Source organism: Eleutherodactylus coqui, chromosome 5 (assembly GCF_035609145.1).
Source record: "Eleutherodactylus coqui strain aEleCoq1 chromosome 5, aEleCoq1.hap1, whole genome shotgun sequence".
Lineage (NCBI taxonomy): Eukaryota > Metazoa > Chordata > Amphibia > Anura > Eleutherodactylidae > Eleutherodactylus > Eleutherodactylus coqui.
This window is the reverse complement of record NC_089841.1, coordinates 87,463,130-87,486,557: the sequence shown is the minus strand read 5'-3', so window position 1 is coordinate 87,486,557 and position 23,428 is coordinate 87,463,130. Positions and strand designations below refer to the sequence as shown.

At 43.3% G+C, this 23,428-nt stretch overlaps 1 protein-coding gene across 5 annotated transcripts in view; it reads right to left on the bottom strand.

Annotated features, from left to right (window-relative positions):
* The window catches only part of MAST4 (microtubule associated serine/threonine kinase family member 4), a 513,577-nt gene that overhangs the window by 31,592 nt on the left and 458,557 nt on the right, over window positions 1-23,428 (bottom strand). For all 5 annotated transcript variants that reach the window (XM_066602813.1, XM_066602814.1, XM_066602816.1 and 2 more), the window contains 5 exons: window positions 19,967-20,175; window positions 14,238-14,376; window positions 11,205-11,337; window positions 6,894-7,059; window positions 552-653 (listed from right to left, as the gene is read on the bottom strand). In XM_066602813.1, the coding sequence (XP_066458910.1) occupies window positions 552-653; window positions 6,894-7,059; window positions 11,205-11,337; window positions 14,238-14,376; window positions 19,967-20,175 (749 nt within the window). The remainder of the gene's footprint in view (window positions 1-551; window positions 654-6,893; window positions 7,060-11,204; window positions 11,338-14,237; window positions 14,377-19,966; window positions 20,176-23,428) is intronic.

Genomic DNA, 23,428 nt, shown 5'->3' with positions numbered 1-23,428 from the left:
GCCCTATGAGGCCTGATAGTGCCATATCAGACTGAGTAATGGAAAACCTCAGTGCTGGTAGATCTCACAGAAAGCATCAAGCGTAAACTCAATGTTTTGTAATCTGATGGAAGGATCACGTGGCTAATGAACAATTTTGGAATCAGACCGCTAGGTAATAGCAAGCTAGATTGCATGGAACCACTGGTGCTCACCAGTCACTTAGTATTGACTATTAACTTTATATTGAAAAGGAATATGTAATCATATACAATGAATACATTAGCACTGTATATACTCTGTCCAAGTGACGACAGAATCTGCTAGAGAGATCTCAATCAGTTAGCAGTGTCATGCATCGCTGACTACAAAAACAGGAAGAGAAACGGGTCCATCTAGTGGGAACCACTGTGCAGGTCTACGGGGAGATGATCTCTGCTGCTATTTCACTTATTACTGTACATTGATGCAAATTGACTTGTCAGTAAAGGTCTTCTCTACGGAATGTAAACTACTGTAAATCAAGAACACTAGTTGTGGGGAAGTATGTACCTTACAGCAAGACAACTTACCTGTCCCAAGTCTTTCTAAAGGATTTTGCCTGAGTAGTAAAGTAATGAGGTCCTGAGCATCTGGTGGAGGAGCTTCTTCTTTTTCAGGCCATATTATTTCATCTGTTACAAAGAAAAGGATACATTATATCACAAATAACTACTCAATTGGATATTACTCAAAAAAGCTGCTATTGGGTGCCCTTCACAGTGCGGCTCTCTGTACATTTGTATAGCAAGTGATGAACTTTAAAAGGCAACGTGTGACCTGTGGTTTTACTAATTCAAATTAGGTAATGAAAAATTTCCCAGGTTTCTCATCTGTTTTTATTTTCTGATTGTATATTTTATTTATTCTATTCTCTATGCATGACCATGGGGGTGACCATCTTGCCCTTGCTGCAGAGATAGCTTTACAGCAGCTTCATGGGCCATTCACATGATGGACAGGCGGGGACCCATTTACTTCTACAGGACAGTCTTTTAGGCATGCTTTGTGACCTATGCAGATGTCATTATGTAGGAGGGAAGGGGGTGAGTTGTGACCATCACCCATTGTGAATGGTGGATCCAGTGTTATCTACATATAGCGGTTACCTTTCATTCTATTCCTGCCTGTGGGAATGATGAGACTGCTGAAAAGTTTTCTCTACTGAAGTTTTCTCTAGAACTGATAATTTTCCAAAGGTCACAAGGACAGTTTACAGTACTATTCATTGACTCTTTCAAAGTTGTGCTTATAGATAACTTGACTTTAACCATAAAGCTATAGTTTGTACTGCAGATGAAGACAGAAAGAACAATCCAACATCCTTTTTATTACACACAGAGGCTAGTTCATGAGCCATATAATTAAAACCCACTGCTCCGTATTTCTAACTAGAGCAAGTAGTAAAATGTACTTTCCAGCTGTATGCAAACACACAGCAAATGTACAAAGATGTTGAAAAAAACATTTACAGAAAATTCCCTAATGCCAAAAGCACACACCCCGACCCTCCGGAAGAAATGACAGAGGTCTCACCCCCCAGCTATACAGAGCATGAGTACATCCACTTATAATTGCATCCAACTTTTATGTTATCGCTGTATACACAGGGCATATCAAAGTAGTTATTTGTGACTCATTCCTTGCGGAATAGACCCTACTGGCAAGTGATTAGCTCCAAAGTAACTCCAAGATGGGTTTTGTTGATTCTTTGAGGCCTTTTATCGGGTAAGAGACTGCGCTAACTGGGGGATCCTCTGGTACACTGCTGGGAAAGACCAACCCTGCTCTGACTGTCCTGTCCACTTTTTTGTGTGCCGTGGTCCGCAATTGATGAAAACTATCAAATGCTTTTGCAGTATACATGTATCATGAAGTTCTAATCACCAAGTAAAAAAAAAGAAATGCAGTCAACCTAGACTGATCGTTCTCCTTCAAGGCTCCAAGAAGAGTATTACCCCGGTGTTTTTACACAGAGTGATAGCCGTTCACTGAATGGAGGAGCATACTGGAGATATCTTCGGATGCCCACCTCCATCCACTATGAACAGGCAGTAGATGAACGACTACCTGTTTACACTGAGCGAGAAGTTGCTCACTGTAGTCTGTCTCACAAATCAAAAGTGGCTGATAGTGATGTATGGGCCCTTTTATATCAAACAATTACTATTTATATTCTCACTGGATCACAGGAATCTGAACGCTACTCGTTCAGAGTAAATGCTGACCGCTACAGAATGACGAATTATAATTCTTCATTGTTCAGTTTCTGCAGGCATAAAAATCAAACTACTATTGGCCCATGTAAACAGGCAGTCATTCATCTAAGAACGACTGCCTGTTTACTGTGAATGAAGGTGGACGGTTCGAGTCATCTCCAGTCTGCGCCACTTATAGAGTGTCCCTTCTAAAGCCACCCTAGGCTACCGTCACACAGGTGAGTGCAATATCGGGCTGAGAAACCCAGCCTGATACTGCGTTTGTCAACTTGCGTTTTACCCACGGATGTGAGGCATTTTCAGGCAAAACCGCCTCGCATTACTTCTGTGAGATTGTTATACTCAGGAGTATGTTTCTCGCGCATCGGAAGATCAGCAAGTGTTTATCATTGATTTCAAACATTGCATCGCACTGGCATGCACATCGCACAGCATACGAGTTCCATTCGAGGGTTCATACAGGTTTTCAAAAAAAAAATTTTCATGACATTTCCATGACAAAATCTTGATTTTCAATGACACTCACGGAACTCGAAATATACGGAATCAAAGGTTTAGGGCTGCTTCACACTGGCGATCGCGATATCGCCGTGTGAAAAATCGATTTTTGAGTGACAGAACTGCTTTTTCTCTCAAAAACACGGCTGCCACTTGCGATTTTCTGGAGTGTTTTTCCCGCAATTTCTTAGCGCGAGAGTAAATAGGACTTTCTAATGATAAAAATGCATTGCACAAAAAACACAAGTTCCTGCTTTATGATGCGATAAAAAGGCGGCTCCATTGGGAAACATGGGAGATTTAAAAAAAACAAAAAAAAAAAACAAAATGCAGAAAGATAGGGCATGGCATGATTTTTTTTTTCCTCGCAACATCGCAAATATGAAGCATACCATTGAAAATCATTGGTTTCATAATTCAGCGCTTTCTCTTACTCTCAGATCGCTAAAAAAAATGGCGATTTTCTCGCAAGTGTGAAGGTACCCTTATATTTTTTTTTATATACAAAAATAATAAAGACACTCCCTGCTAAGTCGAGTTATTCCAGTTAAATATATATTTTTTTTAATAAAAAATCCCCAGCCATGAGAGGCTGGTTGAGAACAAAAACTTGAAAATCTAGAATATTTTTTGTATTTTTAAGACTGAATATTGAGATTCTTGTGTGTTTTTAGCTCTGTTTATCCAAAACAATTTCTTTATTCCTATGACCTATAGTGTTAAACACAATACTGGATCGTAATGCCATAAAGAAACGGTTTTGGACAAACGTAACTAAAACATACAAGAATCTCAGAAATTATTATTACTCAGAAAAAAGCCATGACAAATCAGAAAAGGTTATGAGATTTCAAGGTATTCTATAACTTTCATAAACTTTCATCAAATTCCAGGTGTTCCGGGTTTTCCATGACGCTTATGAACCCTGCATCCTATGTCTTTAAGGTCTCAATGAAAACAATGGGCGATGAGTTCTGAGGAACATGAAAGAAATAGCGTTGCTGTGAGGAAAAACATCGCTTATGTGTAAGACTAGAAATGAGCGAATGTACTCGGTAAGGCCGATTTCGCAATCGAGCACCGCGATTTTCGAGTACTTCACTACTCGGGTGAAAAGATTTGGGGGTCGCCGGGGGGGGCATGGTGTGGCGGAGCGGGGGGTAGCAGCGTGGAACAGGTGGGAGCTCTCTCTCCCTCTCCCCCCCGCTCACCCACGGCACCCCCCGAATCTTTTCACCCGAGTAGTGAAGCACTCGAAAATCGCGGTGCTCGATTGCGAAATCGGCCTTACCGAGTACGTTCGCTCATCTCTATGTAAAACTCCATTCAAAATATTAGCGCTCATATTCACACGACTTTTGTGCATCTCGCAATTCACAAAACTCATGCAAGTTTCGTGCTTGTGTGTTCGTAACCTAAGGCTGGGTCTCCACACTGCAGGTGTTCCAACACCCTGCCCACCTACAGCAGCTAATGGTTGCACAATCTTGATGATAATGTCCAGGATGATTGTAGGAGATGGGCATTCAGAGACATTCTGGCTAAATGATTAGTACACTCAATATAACAAGCACACATCCACATGCTGTAGTAGCAGGAGGCACAAAGATTATGGAACCTGCTGAGACTGTGTCTACAGATCTGTCAACCTATCAAGATAGCTCCTCCCCTACAGCTAAGAAAAGTCCCAGTTACTACAGAAGCTCAATTCCAAACAACAGGCAGTGGATTGTAGAGGATCTGCAAGTAAGAACTCTTAGTTGCAACCACTTCAAACTTGACTTAGCGTGGTAAAACAACAACATTTTCAATAAAGGCATATTACGAGATTGATTAGATGCACCAACTACTAGATGAGCAACAGTTGTCTGAAATGTTAGCACCCCTTTAAAGAAGGAGGGAAGTAAAAAAAAATGAAGAAAAAAAAAAAACTAAAAAAAGGGAGAAAAATGTCATTTGCTCCCTGTAGTATTATAATGTCTATTTGCATTACATTTTATTTCTAATAGCAAATCTAAATAATATGCAAAATACCCTCTGCTCATATGCATAATTTGCGTGCGGGGGCGGCAATCACATTTCGTAAAGGGCACAAGTTCTCCAATGCAAAACAGCTAGCCCCCAACTTGGATGCTATATGTAAGATGAGGTTAAACTGAACGTGGAGCGTAAGCCACCGGATGAATATGCATCCCTGCTGCAAGGCATTTTGAGCAAGGACAGTGTGTTGCTGCATGTGTTAATTAAACAGGTTGATTCCCCAAGCTCCTGGTGCCTTACATTACAACCTCTTATCATTTACATATATGACTTATTGCATTTTTACACCAAGCTAAATTTTCTTCCAGTCCAACGCAAAGAAATCTAAGAGCAAAGCGACCCAATAATCTGTATTTACGTGTGTATTTGTGTGCATGTTACTGCGGTACATTATGCAGAATAAAATGTCATTATGATCATAGCGCTGGCATAACCTTAGCCTTTTAATGCATCAGGGAAATTTGTGGAAACAGCAGGTAGGGAAATAAGGGATTTTGCTTAATTATCATTTAGTTTTGCCACAAGCTGTGTAATGGTACTCGGGGTCAGCCTGCAGGTTCGCACCGGAAAGGTTATTGAATTTTAAATGAAAGCAGAACAGCTGTTATATAAATAACATTACCTTGTAATAACCCTCAGTGAACTCATTAACAATCTGTGAATTCTCTTTGTTTGCTTACTGCCTTGCATTATTTACTATGAGAGCCCCCCAGTTAGTCGCATTACAGTTTATTTGGCTATTTGTTTAATTTGCAAAGACAGCACTCAATGATCATAATCCGATGGCGAGCCAGGCGGCTACATATCCCTAACCGGCGTTGGCCCTGTTTTTACCATTTGCAAATAATGAACTTATTTTGTAAGCCATAGACCAATTACGCTCAGAGACAGCGCATTCAATTATAAAATTAGCAGTAAGAGAAGAGCGGATTTTTTCCCCCCTCTATATCCCACCATGAGAACTAGCTAATTGGGTAATATACTGATAGAATGGATAACATAAGTGTAGTATTGGAAATCCACTATTTTGCAAAAACACAACTACTGGATTCTATGAATGGAAAATGGACTCTAATGTTGATGAACAGGGAATGTATTAGCAATGCTACACACCATAAAGTAGGCAAAGCATTGCATTCCCACGCAGCTCATAATGCACGGAGGCCTATAAATTTAAATACAAAACCATTTGTTTGCATCAGTTTTATACGTGACTCCCTCCAAAGTGCTTGAGTCGCACGATACCGCCAGAAAACAAGTTTAACCCTTTCCAATCCACTGTCTGACCTCTGATTTAAGGCAGTACAGCTCCAATGCTGGAAGACATACAGTAAGAGAACCCCGATGGACATTGCCAGCCTCTCTGCTGTCAGAGCCTATCCAACGTGTCACCTCATGCAGTACTGGCTTTAGCCAGCATATAGCGTCGTTGTATAATGGCAGAAAAAGAGTAAGTCCCCTAGGAAAACCAGGATACAAATTGGATTGGAAAGGGTTAAAATTGGGAATTTCAGGGTTTGCAGTGTTCTCCTCAAACTCTATGACAATTGATATCTCTAGCTACTTAAAATGTAGTTGCAAAGGTAATAATCTGGATCTGGGTTCTTCATGGCAGACTAAAGGTGCAAGCACATGGCAGAAGGATTCAAGGGTTTTTTCCCGACAGCGCCCATTGTCAGTTCTGGGATACACTGGGGTTGGATGAAAGGCGCTGCTCCGACCCCTGTGTAGTGGCCAGCGCTTGTAATTGCAGGCTCAGCTCTCATTGAAATCAAGTGAAAATCTGCCCGTGTACAAGAGAATCCAGGCAGAGGGAACGAGCATGTGAGACCACCAGTACTGGATACATTAGTGAATGTTCTGAGAGCCAATCAAAACACCACCAGGGGGCAACATAACAAGTATGTAACAGCAATGTCTAGATGGAGTATTTTAAAAAAATTGATTCCAAATGAAAACTTCCACTTAGCGCAATTTAACAACATGAATTAAACATGAATTAAAGTCTGTATATAGTGCTCCTCTCCTCACAGTTTAGTGGACCCTATAGCCGATGCACTTCATTTATATAAAGTAAAACCTGACAACAACAAATATGCAACTTAACCTTATACTTACCACTGATAACCTGACCAAACAGGTCCTCTGGTGTGTCCCCAAAGAACGGGACGCAGCCAACCAGGAATTCATACAAGATAATCCCCATTGCCCACCAGTCAACAGGCTTTCCATATCCTTGTCTCAAAATCACTTCTGGAGCAATATATTCAGGGGTTCCACAGACCTAAAAACCAATGGATAAAATATTTGGCGATCAACGGGACTATAATTTATATACGTATAAACTGAAAGAAGCAAAAGACGCAAAAGAAAGAATAAAATTGGACAAGTTCACTCTGTTAAAATCTGTACCAGAAACATTCTTCAGTTTTTCTTAGCAGTGCTGGTTTTAGGGGGTACAATACTGAGCTCGGGGTCCTCATTGTTCTTAGGGGGCCCCCAAAGACTACTTTCACTGTCTGGTGTTTTACTTGGGTATTGCATTGCAGTATTGTGTAGGAAATACACTGAATGGTCACGTTATTACAGACACTGTCCCTTTCACGACTGGAGCTTCTGTATATGGAAATTAGACCCGTGACCCCGGATTGCAGCATAAAATCAAGTAAGTTTTCCATGGATCAGTTTCAGTGTGGGAAAATCCAGCAATTTGAGCAATTTAGAATAAGGCAGGTCATCAGTTCTAGCCTAACCGAACCCGGGATTTCGAATACTGCCAACATTGTGGAGTTCTCTTGCGCAGTGGTGTTTAGAGGGTACTAAGAATGGTATGATCAAGGAAAGAGAATCCTGTGGACGTAAACAAGTAAACGAAAGAGGTCAGAGCAGGATGTCAAGAATGCACCAGGCGGTGCACAGTCAAGCAAACAATTGCTGCACATAATGTTGGTGCTCCAACTAACCTGGCCAAATGCACAATTCATCATTCCTTAGTACAGATGGGCTAGAACAGCAGACAATCAATTCCAGCGCCACAGAAAAGAAAGGTAAGACTCCAATGGGCAAAAGAATGCAAAAATTGGATCACCGAGCAATGAGAAAAAAACGGGTCAGATGAATAGAGATTTCTGTTGCACCATACTGATGGGAGGGTCAGAATTTGGTGCAAGCAGCATGAATTGGTGAACCCTTCCTGTCAGGTGCCAACTGTTTAAACTGGTGGAGGTGGAGTAATAGTGTTGGAAATGTTCTCTTGGCACACCCTGGGTCCTTTAACACCCACGTTGGATGTAAATAGGAATTGCTACAATTCTGAAGACCAAAGGAGATTCATCGTGCTACTAGATGGGTCTCTAAGGCCTCATGCCCAGGTTGGATTCCACCTGTGAAATCTCGCAGCGGAATCAGACCAGGTGCCCCCCAGAGACCCCATACTTACCTCTCCGGATGCACAGCGAGAGTCTCTGCCAGCACGGAGTATCGCGGGACGGACGGCTTCTACTGACTGCAAAGGAAGCTGCCCAGTGTGATTTTTCGCTATGAATAGATCATGCTGCGATTCTCCCCTGCTAGCGGAAAATCGCAGTTGATTTCCGCTCGTGGGCAGAGAAGAATCTGCTAACATAGCATGTCCATGGACAGACATTTCAACAGGATTCGCAGTGGGTATCTGACCACGAATCCCGCAGGAATTCGGGCTAATCAAGTGGCTAACCAGTGTATATTTACAGTGTCATGTAAATGTTACATAGCAAGGTTATGTGGATACAATATAGCTATATTATTTAAGAATCATCTGGGGTATTATATGGGCCCTCGTTGTCAGTGTGCATTGTATTGAAGCATTACTTGGTATTGTATGGCTGCATTCGGTTAGAAACATTACGGTATAAAGTGCCTGTTTTTCACAATTACAGTAGAGATTGCTATTAAAGGGGAAAAGAAATCTATATTTTAACGTGAAATATTTGCTCTTCCATCCTGAGCATTGTGTATAGACAATCATGAAGCACGGTCTACCTTACAAGTGATGGATGGGTAACAGCTGCTTAATTACCGCCAGCATACACTGCCACAATACAAAGTTATACATGAGCCAAGCAGTTTAAAACTAATAAACATCAATTTTCTGCACATATTCACAACAATTTTTTATATCTCCCTCAACTCCATTTCAAGACACCAGGGATACTATTAATGATAAACACATGACGGTGGGAATCCTGCCGGTAATTCAGTTGACATATTGTGTATGTTGGAACTAAAAAAATAATATCATATATCTTCAGTTTAAAAAGTATTCCATTAAGAACAACAAAGCCGACCATTTATATTGCGGCAGGAAAGCGGAGGAAATGTATATTCAGCCTCGCTATTGTTCAGAAGGATTTTTCCCTCAAGTCACTTTAGAATAAACAGATTGTGGACAATTGGTAATGAGGCATGAAAAAAGCAAATGGACCACAACTAAGATTTTAGCACCTTTAATTGTACAATGCATCATAAGCCCCAAAAGTAGTCTACAGAGATTCACAGGCTTCTTTCATAGGGTCTTATTCTGCTGTCTTAAATATTACGACAGTGCAACTGCATTCTTCATTTTATGGATAGACAACAAAGAAAGTGGCAACACAGAATCGGAAAGGGTGTGGAAATGCATGGAGATATCAGCTTCCATCATTCATTACTTTCAGCTAATGGACACTATATAGAAATATATGCTATCCTACCAAAAGTAGTTGGACACCTGTTACTCTGTGATATACTTTCTACTAACATCGGATACACTTCACCTGCTAATTCCTTCCATTCATCCTGCAAAGTCTGGTGAATTCGCTCATAGATGATACATAGGGTTGTCTACAATGGTGCAAGGTGAATCGTCATTGGACAGTTCAACAATGGAAGAACATTCTATGGAGTGGTGCTGCTCCATCTTCAAATTAGATGGATATAGCTGGGTGTGGAGGAGGCCTGGGGAACACGTTTTGCCTGAGTGTGGTGTGCCAATAGTTCAGTAAGGCAGAGGTTCCATTATTGTTTGTGGATGGTACAGAGGTGTATCTTGACATACTAGGCAATAATATGTTGCCAACAACGTGGCAATACTCTGGGAATGGTCAGTGTAGTGTATTGAAGTGTATGAAGCGTATTGCCTAGCTGTAGCACTGAATGGGTTACTGTGCAGGTTATGTCTGGAAATGTAACTTTTGTAAGTCATGTGACCTCGTCATGTAAATGTGTGAGCAAGATGCATGATGGGGCTTTTTTTGTCTAGCTTTGGAGTATTTTGGGTTTTGGCTTTTTGGTGGTGTTGGAGTGTGGCCCGCATGCAGGTACCCTCAACCTGCATAGGGTGAAGATGGAAGCAGAGGAGAATTGGCCTAGAAGTCTTTTTCCCCCGTGTGGTGGTGTCACCCGTGACATTTGCTGAATCGAGCAAGCAACCAAACCCCTTTAATAGCCTGTCTTCTGCCCCTGGGATTCGTTCTCTGGTTAACCTCCGGGTGGGAGATTATAGTGCCACTGTGACAAGGCCTTACTCCAATCCTCGCCATCTCCTAGGCCGAGACCCGCTCCTCGGGCACTGCAGACAGCAATACTTTCATTAGGACAACACGCCTTGTCACATATCTAATGATGTTTTATGATAGTTTGAGGTTATGGATCTTTCATCTTTGGGAGAAACTGGAATGTCAAGTCAGGAAATGTGAACAACGTCCATTATCTTTGAGAGAACTTGCTAGACGTTTGCAGGATGAATGGAGGGAAATACCAGCTAAAGTGTATCAAATGTTATTAGAAAGCATGCCATGGAGAACATCTGATGTTATTAGGGCCAAAGTAGCCCCACTAAAGTATTACCATATGTAAATAAATACTACTTTTGGTAGGACAGTATATATAATATGGTAGTATATGTCATATTAAAGGCCTTTTCAAAATACTCTATTAGAAATTATTAATGAAACGTGACAAATAAGGCATATGGTGTGCCTGTTCAGTAGAAAGGTGCAGGCAGTCTGTGTACATGTTCTGCTGCCTTGTTCTATGTAAGGGGCAGGGTGAGCAGGGGAGAAAATCACATGATTGGCAAATAGGACATTATTCTGCAACCACTGAATGTCTTCAGGTCTAGTGATCTTGGGGTACAATTTGGGACAGACTTAAGTGTAATCTGTAAGTTACTTGTATAATGCCCAATAAAACATGGCCCCATTTTTTAATTGAATGGACAACCCCTTTGATTGATTGCTCAGAAAAATAAAAATATGAAGCATGCTTTTTAATCCAGAAATAGTTACACCATTGTCTATGTGTTGTGCCAATTATTGCAGCTCAGCCCTATTCACTTGAACAGACATCAGGAAAATAGCTGAAAATTCCATATTGAATCCTAAGAGATGAAATTATATGAGATAAACAGACCTGTTTGTCCAGGAACTCTCGGGCGTCCTTCTCAATGTGACCCTCATAAAGGTTGGTCGTCATGCTCATAAGGCCCACTTTTGAGAGTCCGAAATCTGTAAGCTTAATATGTCCCATTGAGGTTACCAGCAAGCTGTAAATCAAAAACATACTTTAACTCCTAGACAATGTTTCAATAAAGTATGCTTTTATTCCCTGTGCAGAAACAAAAAAGAAGTAGCTCTTAGGTACATTATTGAGGGCGATTCAAAAGTTAGGGCTACAGAGAATATCTTCTGAATGAAAAGAGATACAAGTAGGAAACTTTGTAGAACTCTTTGAAGTATGGGGGAAAGCTTTTTGACACACTGGTGGTGGCTGTTGGCCATCTTGGTGGCAGCCATCTTTGATTCAGCCCAAGAAACGTCACTGGAAAAGTGGTCATGGGATACATGATTTATGGGTAAAATTTCATCAGGAATTGACAGCTGCAGTTATTTTGTTATGTTGAATTATTTGGTAAGAAATACACCAATGACGTGCGCTTTCAGTTACCAGAAGACGCAGTTAACAATCCAGGACAGAACCGAGACCACCCTGATAGTTGGTAACAGAAGTTCATGTGAGGTGGCCGAGGCTTTCAATTAAAGAACACCCAAGACGACAACCAGTGAGTGCACCAAGTGTGGGGATATTGATTCAGAAGTTCAGGGAAACTGGTCATGTCCAGGACAGGTAATATCTTGAGGCTCCTTATGAAAGTTGGTTGACTCACACCATGTTCCAATACCAGTTTTCCTGGTGCTTTAATATGGACTCTTCATGAAAACAGCTAACACAGCTGTAGGCACATGGGGATCGGAAACGCTGCTCGGAGGACCGGTTCTCTGTCTGTTCTGGACACAACCAGTTTACCTGAACTTCTGAATCAGTTTCCTTACACTTAGTGAACTCACTGGCTGTCTATCTGGTTGTTCTGGATTGAAAGCCTCAGCCACCTCCTGTGAACTTCTCTCATCAACCATCAGGGTGATCTCAATTCTGTCCCGAATTAATGGCATCTTCTGGTACCTGAAAAGACCTGCGATTAGAGTTTTCCGAACCACAAAATTAAACATAACTATTATTGTTCAAGGTTACAATATCCACAACTTGAAATTTTTTGAAGATATTCAAAAAGTGACTGCACCTATCAATTTTTTGATTAAATTATACATGTAAATCATATATCATAGGAGCCCATTGCCATTGACGTTTTTTGGACTGAATCCAAGATGGCCGTTTTCAAAATGGCTGACAGGCACCATCATTGTGCCAAAAAGTTTTCCACAATCCACTTTTTTTAATTTTCCTACTTATAGCTCCTTTTTATATAGAAGATATTCCAGGGGGCCTGACTTTTGAATCACCCTGTACAGTATGCCTGGTTAGGGGGACAACAGTTGGTGTAAATATAAAATAATGTCAGCCAGGCCCCCTCCCTAACCATGTATTTTTTCTTTCCTACAGCCATGACTACTGTAGCTTTAAAACATCGAAGCAAAAGTTGTGTTTTGTTTTATATACTGCTGACTTTTGCAGTGATATATACAAATTACATTTCACAATCATTACAAAACATGGGAACAATTGTAGCTGCCTGAAAATCGACAGAACGCCCACACTCCACTTTACTTGACTTCTGCACTGTGCCGTCTTACAGTGCCTAATGAGATCATCTATTATCAGAAACACTACACAATCCACCATTTACTTTCACCAAGGCCATCATCAGTGCCTCTAATTAGGAATAGCAGAGCTAATTTAATAACACATTACAGATTTTGTTTTCCCCTTCTCATCAGTAACTGGGGGAACCATACTAGTCTGTCCATCTGAAATTTCATCTAGTTAAGCTTCCTAGTCACAATGAGGCAGCTAATCCACGCTGACATCATCACAGTGCCCATCTGACACACATGCTTTGCATGCAGATAAAGTTCTGCGGCCGATGCAAATGCAAAGAGAAGGGAATTGTTTTCTTTTGTAGACATATTCAATGGCTATTCCCTCTGGGCTTTGTGTACCACAAATGGGCTATTAATAAATGATTATGTACATGCTTAATGTAGTATGAAAGGCGCAACCTAATGTACATGTCAGCATACTGATCATATATGATTAGGGTCTTACTTTACCAAAATGCTCCAAGTATAAGCCATCTGCAGACTACACTTTTACAGAAACTGTAATGTTAAATTTGCCAAATAGCCAAAATTAAATAAGCTTCATTAGAAGTAAAATTAAGATAACTCATCAATATAAAGAAATCCTTAAAGCTGTCCACACGTGAGATAACGGTTGGACAAACACTCATTTGACCGACAACTACCTCTCCCTCAAGCATGTGTGATGAGGGGAGAAGCCGATTGCCAAACATCCCTAGCAGTGGTTTATCTCTCGAGGACAAAAACATTCATCAACTGAGATCTAAGTGCCTGATCCTTATTTCCCCAGACATCTACAGTCAGTGGAAGAGTCAGAAGGCCACCATGCACATTAGATGATGTGTGTTCAGTTTCAAATTGTTGGGTTTAGCCGACCTACTGTATATCCAATGTGTGTGACCACTCTTAGTTGATGTCAACCATGCAATTAATCCTCATTGGCCATCACTCTTCTGGATTTGACCAACCTTGGCCAAGCCCTAACACATCCATCAGTTGATGGTAAGAAATAGTAACATAAAGGAGGAACACAACATTGTTGTGATACACTACATTCAATGACAAGCTGTATCCAGTCTTTTCTATTAGTGGCGTGAGATCCAGACTCGGCACAGAAAAACAAAAGGTTTTACGAGATTAGAAAAACACGGCCAGTTTATTCCAGACACAATACCACACTCGTTCATGGGCTGTGTATGATATAGTAGCTCAGCATCGCTCACATGAATGGAGCTGAAATGCAAGAACAGACACAGCCGTTTCACAAGAGTGGTGCAGTTTCTGGAAAAGCAAATCAGATCAGTTTTGTAATATCGGAAACCCTTTTGAGAGGTTATAAAATACTTACTTGTCTGGTTTCAAGTCTCTGTGTACGATTCCATAGTTATGGAGATACTCCAGGGCAAGGACTGTTTCAGCAAAATACATTCGGGCCATGTCTACGGGCAACGGACCCATGTTCTTCAGTAGTGTTGCACAGTCTCCTCCTAAAGCAGAAAGCAAATGTGACTGGTGATTAATTTACATAGTTATAGCAATACTAGTAGTAGCCAGTCTACATATAAAGTAAAATGGTCAGTAAGCTCAGACTTTGCCCTTGCTGCACATATCTTCAGTAAAGTGATAATGTGAATGAGCTTATGATTTTATTATTTTCTTACATATTAGAAAGTGCCAATTTATACAAAATGGTTGTAATTTAATTATACTTGAGCGTATAAGCCCTTAGTATTGTATGAATAGCATACAATGCCAGTTCTCCCATACTTAATCACTTTGTATGTTTGGTGGGTTTATCGTGTACTCTGTTGGTGGTAATCATAGGAACAAAAGATTCCATAACTTTATAGTCCTTTTACAATTATCATTCAAGAGAGAAGGGGGGAAAAAGTCTTAACACTGTCAACAACTGAACAACAAATGCTGTTTGGTTTGCTTATTGTTCGTCATTCATTATATGCAGGCATAAAAAAAACATCATTTAGTCATTCGCACATCATTACGTGCAAAAAGTGATTGCTCCCATTCACTGATACAGCCCCTTATCAACCAATGATCGAGTGGATGATGTAAAAATTAGACAATTGTTAACTACAGATGGGACAAATTTTAGCTTGATTGTGTAAAGGCCCATTTACATGCAGTAATTATCGCTCAAAATTAATTCAAAATAAACAAATTTGTGTGATAATCGTTACATGTAAACGCAAAGCCGTTGTGCACTATTCGTTCATTTATTGTCTATCGCTGAGTTTCAGCCTGTGTAAAAATGGTTAAGTTTGTTTTTCGCTGCATTAGTTAAGTCTTTGAAAGACTGAAAAACTTGAGGGGAGGAGTGATTGTTTGCCTTTCCAAAACACAATGCCTTGTTTACTCATGCTGGCAGAAGACAATGGCATTTCTTCACAATAATTAAAACCCTGGCAGCCAGAAATTCCTCATATAAACACACTCCCACCTGAGCAAACAACATATACACTGTTTACTTTAGCTAATGAGGGAAATGCAGAGGATTTCACATGATTATCTGTATATTTAAATGCTCAGCATCTCTATGCAAAAAAGTCGGTTATTTGTTCAGTCTTTCGTTCCTACAAACGATAATTGTTGTGTGTAAATGGGGCTATTTAATACATGGCAGAAAGTTCTCTGATCATAACAAAACCCATTGTAAAGTAATTCAAAGTGTAAATAAACCAGCAACTCTGAAAGGAAATTCCAGCTCTTCCAGAGACCAAGAAATCCACCTTATTTTATAAATATTAAAAAGTGAAAGATGACCACCACTACAAAATCCTCTCCAACGTGTTTCTGGCATGTAACTGGCCATAGGTTAGTTCTGGATCTGAAACGAGATGGAATTCCTTTCTAACTTGCTTGTTTATCTGGATGGTCAAACAAGACCGTGCTCTCCTGTGGACCTAGAGTGGGCTGGTGAGCTGGTGCCTCCCATTCTATATTATCTCGTGTAAATAAACCACCCTGATATCACAGTGCATTAAGAGCCAAATTGAAGATACGCCATCTGGATGTCAAGAATTAAAATGACAAAAGGCAATTAGTTGCTGGTCCAGTAGGGACTATACAATATTTTCATGCTACAAAACTAGATACTGTAAAATGAAAATAGTGTAAACAGATACTGTAAAATGAAGATAGTGTAAATTATGCACACCTGCTGTTGCTACCAAGTCCAAAAATGCTAAGATTGCTATCCTGTGTATAATACATGAACAAGCTATTACACTTTATTTCTTCACTTCTTACTGTACTTTTTGGGTTATTTTTCAAAACAAAAAAAACACTATGAAAATCCATAGGTCACGCCAAAATAATGCTTAATTGACTCATTGGTTAAAGGGGTGGTCTCGCGAAACCAAGTGGGGTTATACACTTCCGTATGGCCATATTAATGCACTTTGTAATGTACATTGTGCATTAAATATGAGCCATACAGAAGTTATTCCACTTACCTGTTCCGTTGCTAGCGTCCTCGTCTCCATGGTTCCGTCTAAATTCGCTGGCAGCTTGCTTTTTTAGACGCGCTTGCGCAGTCCGGTCTTCTCCATTCAGCACGAGCCGCTTCAGTGTGCTCCCCGCTACAGCTCTTCTGCGCATGCGCAGACGAGCTGTCACTGCTCGGGAGCGCGCTGAAGCGGCCATTCTGCACCATCCTCTGTTAGAGGAAGGTGCAGAAACTGGAGCTGCCCAGCGGAGAAGACCAGCCCAGCCCAGCCGCCCCGAGAAGCCTCCCAGGTAAGTGATGGGTCGGGGGGGGGCTGCCGCTGCGCCGGGCTGCGCCGGGGGGGGCTGCCGCTGCGCCGGGGGGGGGGGGGGCTGTCGCTAGGCCGGGGGGGCTGCCGCTGCGCCGGGGGAGCTAGCGCTAGGCCGGGGGGGCTGTCGCTAGGCCGGGGGAGCTAGCGCTAGGCCGGGGGGGGCTGTCGCTAGGCCGGGGGGGCTGCCGCTGCGCCGGGGGAGCTAGCGCTAGGCCGGGGGGGGCTGTCGCTAGGCCGGGGGGGCTGCCGCTGCGCCGGGGGAGCTAGCGCTAGGCCGGGGGGGCTGTCGCTGCGATGGGGGGGGCTGTCGCTGCGATGGGGGGGGCTGTCGCTGCGATGGGGGGGGCTGTCGCTAGGCCGGGGGGGCTGTCGCTAGGCCGGGGGGGCTGTCGCTGCGATGGGGGGGGCTGTCGCTAGGCCGGGGGGGCTGTCGCTAGGCCGGGGGGGCTGCCGCTGCGATGGGGGGGGGCTGTCGCTAGGCCGGGGGGGCTGTCGCTAGGCCGGGGGGGCTGTCGCTAGGCCGGGGGGGCTGCCGCTGCGCCGGGGGAACTAGCGCTGGGGAGCCGGGGGCTAGCGCCGCTTACCTGCTGCCTGGCGGTGGGCGTCTGGTCGGCGGCTGCGATGCGTCCGGTTGCCATGGAGACACAGCTGGCGGCGTCTCGGGAGCGCGCACGTCGGGCTGAAGCAAGGGCTGTACACTTTGGGAGAAGAACCGGCGGCCATCTTTGGAAAAGTTTTTAAAAGTTGCTGAAACGCTGGAACAGTGAGTAGAAACCGGCTTTAAAAGTCATTTAAACGGGTGCTTAGTTTTGTATGCTGAATAAGGGGGACTGGGCAAAAAAAAAAATTAACTGCTTCCTCGAGACATCTCCTTTAAGCTTCTTGCCAGCAATCACTGGCTGCATCTGCTGAAGGCTGGACTCCCTCGTATATGCCTTCACCAGCTTTACTGGAAAAGCATCTGGAAACCTAAAGACCTCCATACACATTAGATTTAAGCCATTCAAATCCACTAATAAGAGCAGAGCCGGACGACTCTCTAATGTGTATGGGGATCCAGCTCCACTTTCTCCCGACAAATGACATTGGGGGAACAAATGTTCCGGGATGCTGAATTTCAACGATCAATCCTTTGGTTCTCCAGGATATAAGCTGGTGCCAGAGCTGTCTGGCTGCGACTTACCACCCTAACCACATGGCCAAGCTAAATGTTCAAGTACTTAGAAGAGCCGGGAAATACAGCTGTCAGAGGAACAGTTGTCACTGTAATAAGTTAAGGTGCCCATACACCTTCAACCGTTGGGCGAACATTTTTTGTTTTTAAACCTGGTCATCTCCCATTCGTCATCTTGAGGGATGTTGAGCTAAGTGGAAAGGTAAGAACATACCTATATATTCTATTTGATCTTAAGACTGTCAGCATTCCCTTCTTACCAGTGTAGAAAAGCAACAATGGCAAGACATGCATTCATTTACATACTAAAGCAGTGTTCCCCAAGCTGTAGCTCTCCAGCTGTTGTAAAATCAGAACTTCCATCGTACTCTAGCAGGTTGTCCGGGCGTGCTGAGCGTTGCAGGTTTTCAGTAGTTAGAGAGCCCTAGCTTGGGGAACACTGTACCGAAGAAAGAAAATAAATCATTCTACTTCATAAATCACATAGCTTAACGTAAAGATGAAAAATACCCATATGGACAATATAAGTATATGATAGCAATATACGAGTACACGGGAAAATAAAGATATTAATGGAGTTTTCACAGAGCTTTGCATTCTGATATCAAAAAAGAAATAAAACAAAAAGGCACTTAGAAATTTAACCCATCCTCTTGGCATCACATGACAATCATCCATAGTTAGTGGTTCTGTATACACATCAATCCTTTTTGAGTCTCCATTCTAAAAAACTCCAATCAACAGCCATTAAAAAACCCATCAAATAGCTTAGGCTCTGTTCCCACTTCAGTTTATAAAGGAGCCATGGGAATTCTCACAGATCTATCATCAGAAGGATCCCAACAAATGCCGATGGACCCTGCTGTCTTACAACATGCTGCATTTGATTCTTATTAGCGTTCAAGTGTCCTTGGGAGCACAAAAAAAAACAAAACTCTGTAGACTACGCTATTCTTGCCATCAAAAATACAGAAGCTATGAAGGAAAGGGGAAGACACCAGTGTGAGAAGGGTCTTGGCTGAATTTACGAGCTTCAGTGAACTGTGCTATTTTTGCAGGGGCATTGTTCCATCGCCCTTATTTGCATATATTTTCCAGAGTACCATGCAAGGCCTTATATAAGTCTCCTCACTAAACTTCTCAAGAGGATACACCTCTGAACCCACACCATAGGCCTCTCACTAGCCAAGCCAGGATCCTACTGCACATGGTTGAGGGGCAAAACCCCCGAAACATCTGTCTATTATATTCTGGCTTAGTTTTCAGTTCGCAATGATTGTTCTAAAGACCTGTATACAGGGTCAGACATTGTTTTGTAGGAATGCTGCTATTCAATAGGGGGCACTGCAGATGTATTGTTCCGTCTTCCTTATTTGCCTTTATACTAAAAACGCCTGATAGATTGTGTGAATCGAGTCTAAGGCCTCATGTCCACGGGGAAAATCAGGCCCGCTACGGATTCTCCATGGAGAATCCGTAGCGGTCCCTTCTGCCCCGCGGACATGAGGGCTGAAAATAAGAATTACTCACCTCTCCGCACACTCCAGGTCTTCCCTTCTTCGCGGCCTGATCTTCTCTCCGTCGCGGCCGGATCTTCTTTCTTCGGCCTGGCGGATGTGCTCGGCACGTCGGCTGCGTGCCGCGCGCATGCGCTGGGCACATCCGCCGGGCCGAAGAAAGAACATCCTGCCGCGAAGGAAGGAAGATCTGCATCACCCGGAGCAGGTGAGTTTAATTCAGGCGCGGGTCTCCTGCGGATCTGGACGGCTTCAATAGAAGCCTGCAGGAGCCGTCACCACGGGAGACCCACACCTAAATGGAGCATGTGCTTTTTTTTAATGCTTCAGAAATTTTTTAATTCACTTTTATTGACCATCCGCGGGTATTTATCTACCCGCGGGTGGTCAATGCATCCCTTTTTCCCGTGGACATGAGGCCTTAGTTGTAAGTACAAGAATAGAATGAACATAATATTGCCAATTACTTGCACTGGCAGTAACTGCAGTTCACTGCATGAAATAAATTCTCAATGCTACAAATGTGAGAGCCTCACAATAAGTTACTGTATCCGACTAATGAGCAAATTCCCAGAGAAATCAGTGTGGCACATTGGCAACCACATCTTACCTTCGACATACTCCATGACCATACATAAATGACGTTTCGTCTCAAAGGAGCAGTACATGCTGACCACGAATGGATTTTCAGCAAATGTTAAGATGTCTCTCTCCACAAAGGCCTGTTGAATCTGATTTCGAAGGACAAGGTTCTGCTTATTGATTTTCTTCATTGCAAATCTCTGCCGGGTTTCTTTATGTCGGACTAAGTAAACAGCTCTGGAGAGGAGAGAAAAAAAAAAAAAAGAAATCGATAATTTATAATGAATTTTAGTTAACACTTATTGATAGAAAACACAGGGTACTCAGAAGTCAAGAGTTGGCAGGAAAAATCTTTGTAATGAGCTTAAATTATTTACACTCTTTAATTTGAGCATAAAGGCTTCAAACGTGCTAACTAGAACAAGTATTTGCTCTCTCTCACAAAAGAGATTAAGTAATCAGGTGAAAATCGATTTCTGCTAAAAAGAAATGGACCAACAAAAACATCAATCGAAACTTCACCTTCTACTTGTAGAGAACAGCCAGGCATGGTTGAGTTTTGGAGCTTGAAACCTCTATAGGTCTCCTTGATTTGTTTGGTGCCTACATACGAGTAATCCAGTAGGGAGCAGTGTTGGATCTATAACACCCTTGTCCTGCTCTAGGATATCATGCTCAAAGGGACTCAATAAGGGTACTTTTACTGGGCCAACAGTCTCCCGAGTAATCGCTCAAAAGAGTGATTATGGCCAACTGTCATCCGGTGTGAAACAAGGGACCTAACTGTGCAAGTGAGCGAGAGTCACTTAGTTTTCAGCTCACCTAAAAACCAAGCGACTGTCAGCCCATACGTTCTATGAAAGACTGCCTGTTTACTCTGAAGAGAGGCACGCTTCCCCTCCATTCAGCGAACAACTATCACTCCTGTGTAAAAAACACAGAAGCAATAATTGTTGGGACGGCTGTCAGGCCATTCCATGTAAAAGTACCATAAGTGTTCCTCCCCCGCAACCACCCCCCAACCACCCCACACCCATCCATCACATGGTCTCATTTAAGAACTACTAGCATGGCTTGTGCTCTCTTTATCGTAAATGTAAGTTTTATGAAATGTTTAAACTATCACATAGAACAAAGCTTTATACTTCAAAGTATATCCAGCCGCAAAACTCAACTTTTAGTAACCAGAAAACTCAGTAAAACATATGAACATAAACCATATAGTGACATCTTTCAAATAAAAAAAAAATTCTCTGAAAAGTAAGCCATAAATGGGTCTTATCCATAATATTCATACAAACCTACTACAAGTGCAATGACAGTCTGGAAAAGCTCTCTTTACTTTCATGGTAAATTGTCCAGTCGAGCTTGGTGAACAGATGCTGCTTTCTAAATCCAAAGGCAATAAATCATTTTGAAGAACTATAAAAAGTCATTGTGAGCCACTTTTCAGTGGGTCTATGTTCTCCTCAGCTGAAGCAAGCCATAGAAGGCTCTTTATGAAGTTTACCAATAGACCATAGATGTGGCTTTGTTCACCGGACATTCGATTTAATGACTTTAAAAATAAGGAGACTTTGGGGGGCGGAGCCGGCCGATGGTGAAGCAAGTCGCTCACTGAGCAAGCTCCCGCGGCATCGGCCATTAGAAAGCAGCTACCGGCACAAAATCGCGGCGAAACGGACCAGCATGGGGCGGAAAAGAACCCAGAGCACCCCGGGACACCCGCTGGGGAGAGAGAGAGGCGGCTTAGCGCAGTACCTGCGGCCGCAGAGAGACGAGAACGAGCGGCGCGGCTCATCCAAGATGGCGCCGGCGGGACGGGAGGAGGAACAGAGCGGCGCAAGGGGGGGTGAGCGAGCCCTGCAGGCAGCGGTCGGAGAGGAGAACGCCGCTTCAGAGAGAAGCTGTCAGGAGATGGCAGGAGCAAACGAGCAGCAGGGCTCCCAGCACCAGCAGCCACACAGCAGAGAAGGAGGGGAGAACAGTCCCCAGCCCCGGAGAAGGCTTTCATCAGACCTGCGCTCACCTCTGCATGCAGCATCCCAGAGAGCCGTGGAGCAAGAGTGCAGCCCAGCCAGCCATGAAGGGGAAAGGGGTGAGTCCATAAGCCCCCCTGACACTCCAGACTCCCTCCACAGACACTCTCATGTACCCAGATACAGGGGCAACCCAAAACCCAGCCCCATAGATACAGAAGAGGGGGAGGGGGAATGGGACTGGAAGGCTCACCTACGCTCCCTCCCCACCAAGGGAGACCTAGATTGTGCGGTCCACAAGCTGGAAGCGTCCCACAAAAAGGACATATCAGCATTGCAAAAGGACATAGCCCACGTGGGTCAGCGCCTGACAGAGGTAGAAGATATACAAGACGGGATTCTAGAGTCGGTCGAATCCCATAGAAAGGTTATTCAAATCCAGTCTGCACAGATAGCGGACCTATCTGCCCACTTGGACGATCTTGAGAACCGTCATAGACGGAATAACGTACGTATTAGAGGCTTACCTGAAAAAGTGGAGAATGCGCAGCTAGAAGCATGGGCCACAAAATTTTTCAACGAGATCCTTCAGAGACCGGCAGACAAAACCATTGAGATTGACAGGATTCACCGTACCCTGGGTCCGAGATCACCTGACCCGGCAAGACCGCGCGATGTCCTTTGTAGAATCCATTTTTTCCAAGAAAAAGAACTGATAATGCGCAAGGCGAGGGAGGCGGGGGAGCTAACCTCTCAGGGCTCCACTATCCTCCTTCTCCAGGACCTTTCACGACGCACACTGCAGCTAAGAAGAGCTTTGAAACCGCTATTAGTGGTTCTAAGAGAAAACGACATCCAGTACCAGTGGGGGTACCCCTTTCAACTAACGGCGCGAAAAGGAAACAGAAGGGTGTCCTTTAAAACACTGGGAGACTTGCCGGGCTTTCTGGGCTCACTTGGTCTCCCAATGACTGCTCTCCCAGATTGGCCCCGCCAGGAAGGGGCGCTGGCACCGGCTTTGCGCACTGAGTGGCAGAAAGCAGGAGAAAAAACGAAACGCTGACTCTAAGTGTTAAAATGCCATTTTGCCATATTCTGCAATGTTCTCTTGCATATATGCCTGGGTTCCTGTTTGCTTTATTTTTCAGGCTCCACCACGACAAGAACTCGCCGACTAAGGTTTAAGGTCTAAAGTTACTTGCCGGTAACGCTTCACTTTACATGTTATATCTGCGTCATTGGGCCGAGGCTGCCAAGGAGTGCGGCTTCTCTATTGGTTTACCCCGACCCCCCCTTAGGGGCAATAGCTACGTGCTATATAGAAATGTGTTTTCACATTCCATGCTTAGTTAAGTTAAGAGGCACTAAGCCTCACGTTTATTTGATTTCTTCCCCCCCTTTTTCTCTCCCTACCCCCCTCCCTCCCTACCCTAATGGGGTGCGGACCTTGAGAGGTAATAGGCTTTCGTTCAAGTACCGCAAAAATGACTAGAGTCTCCATGTGCACTTAC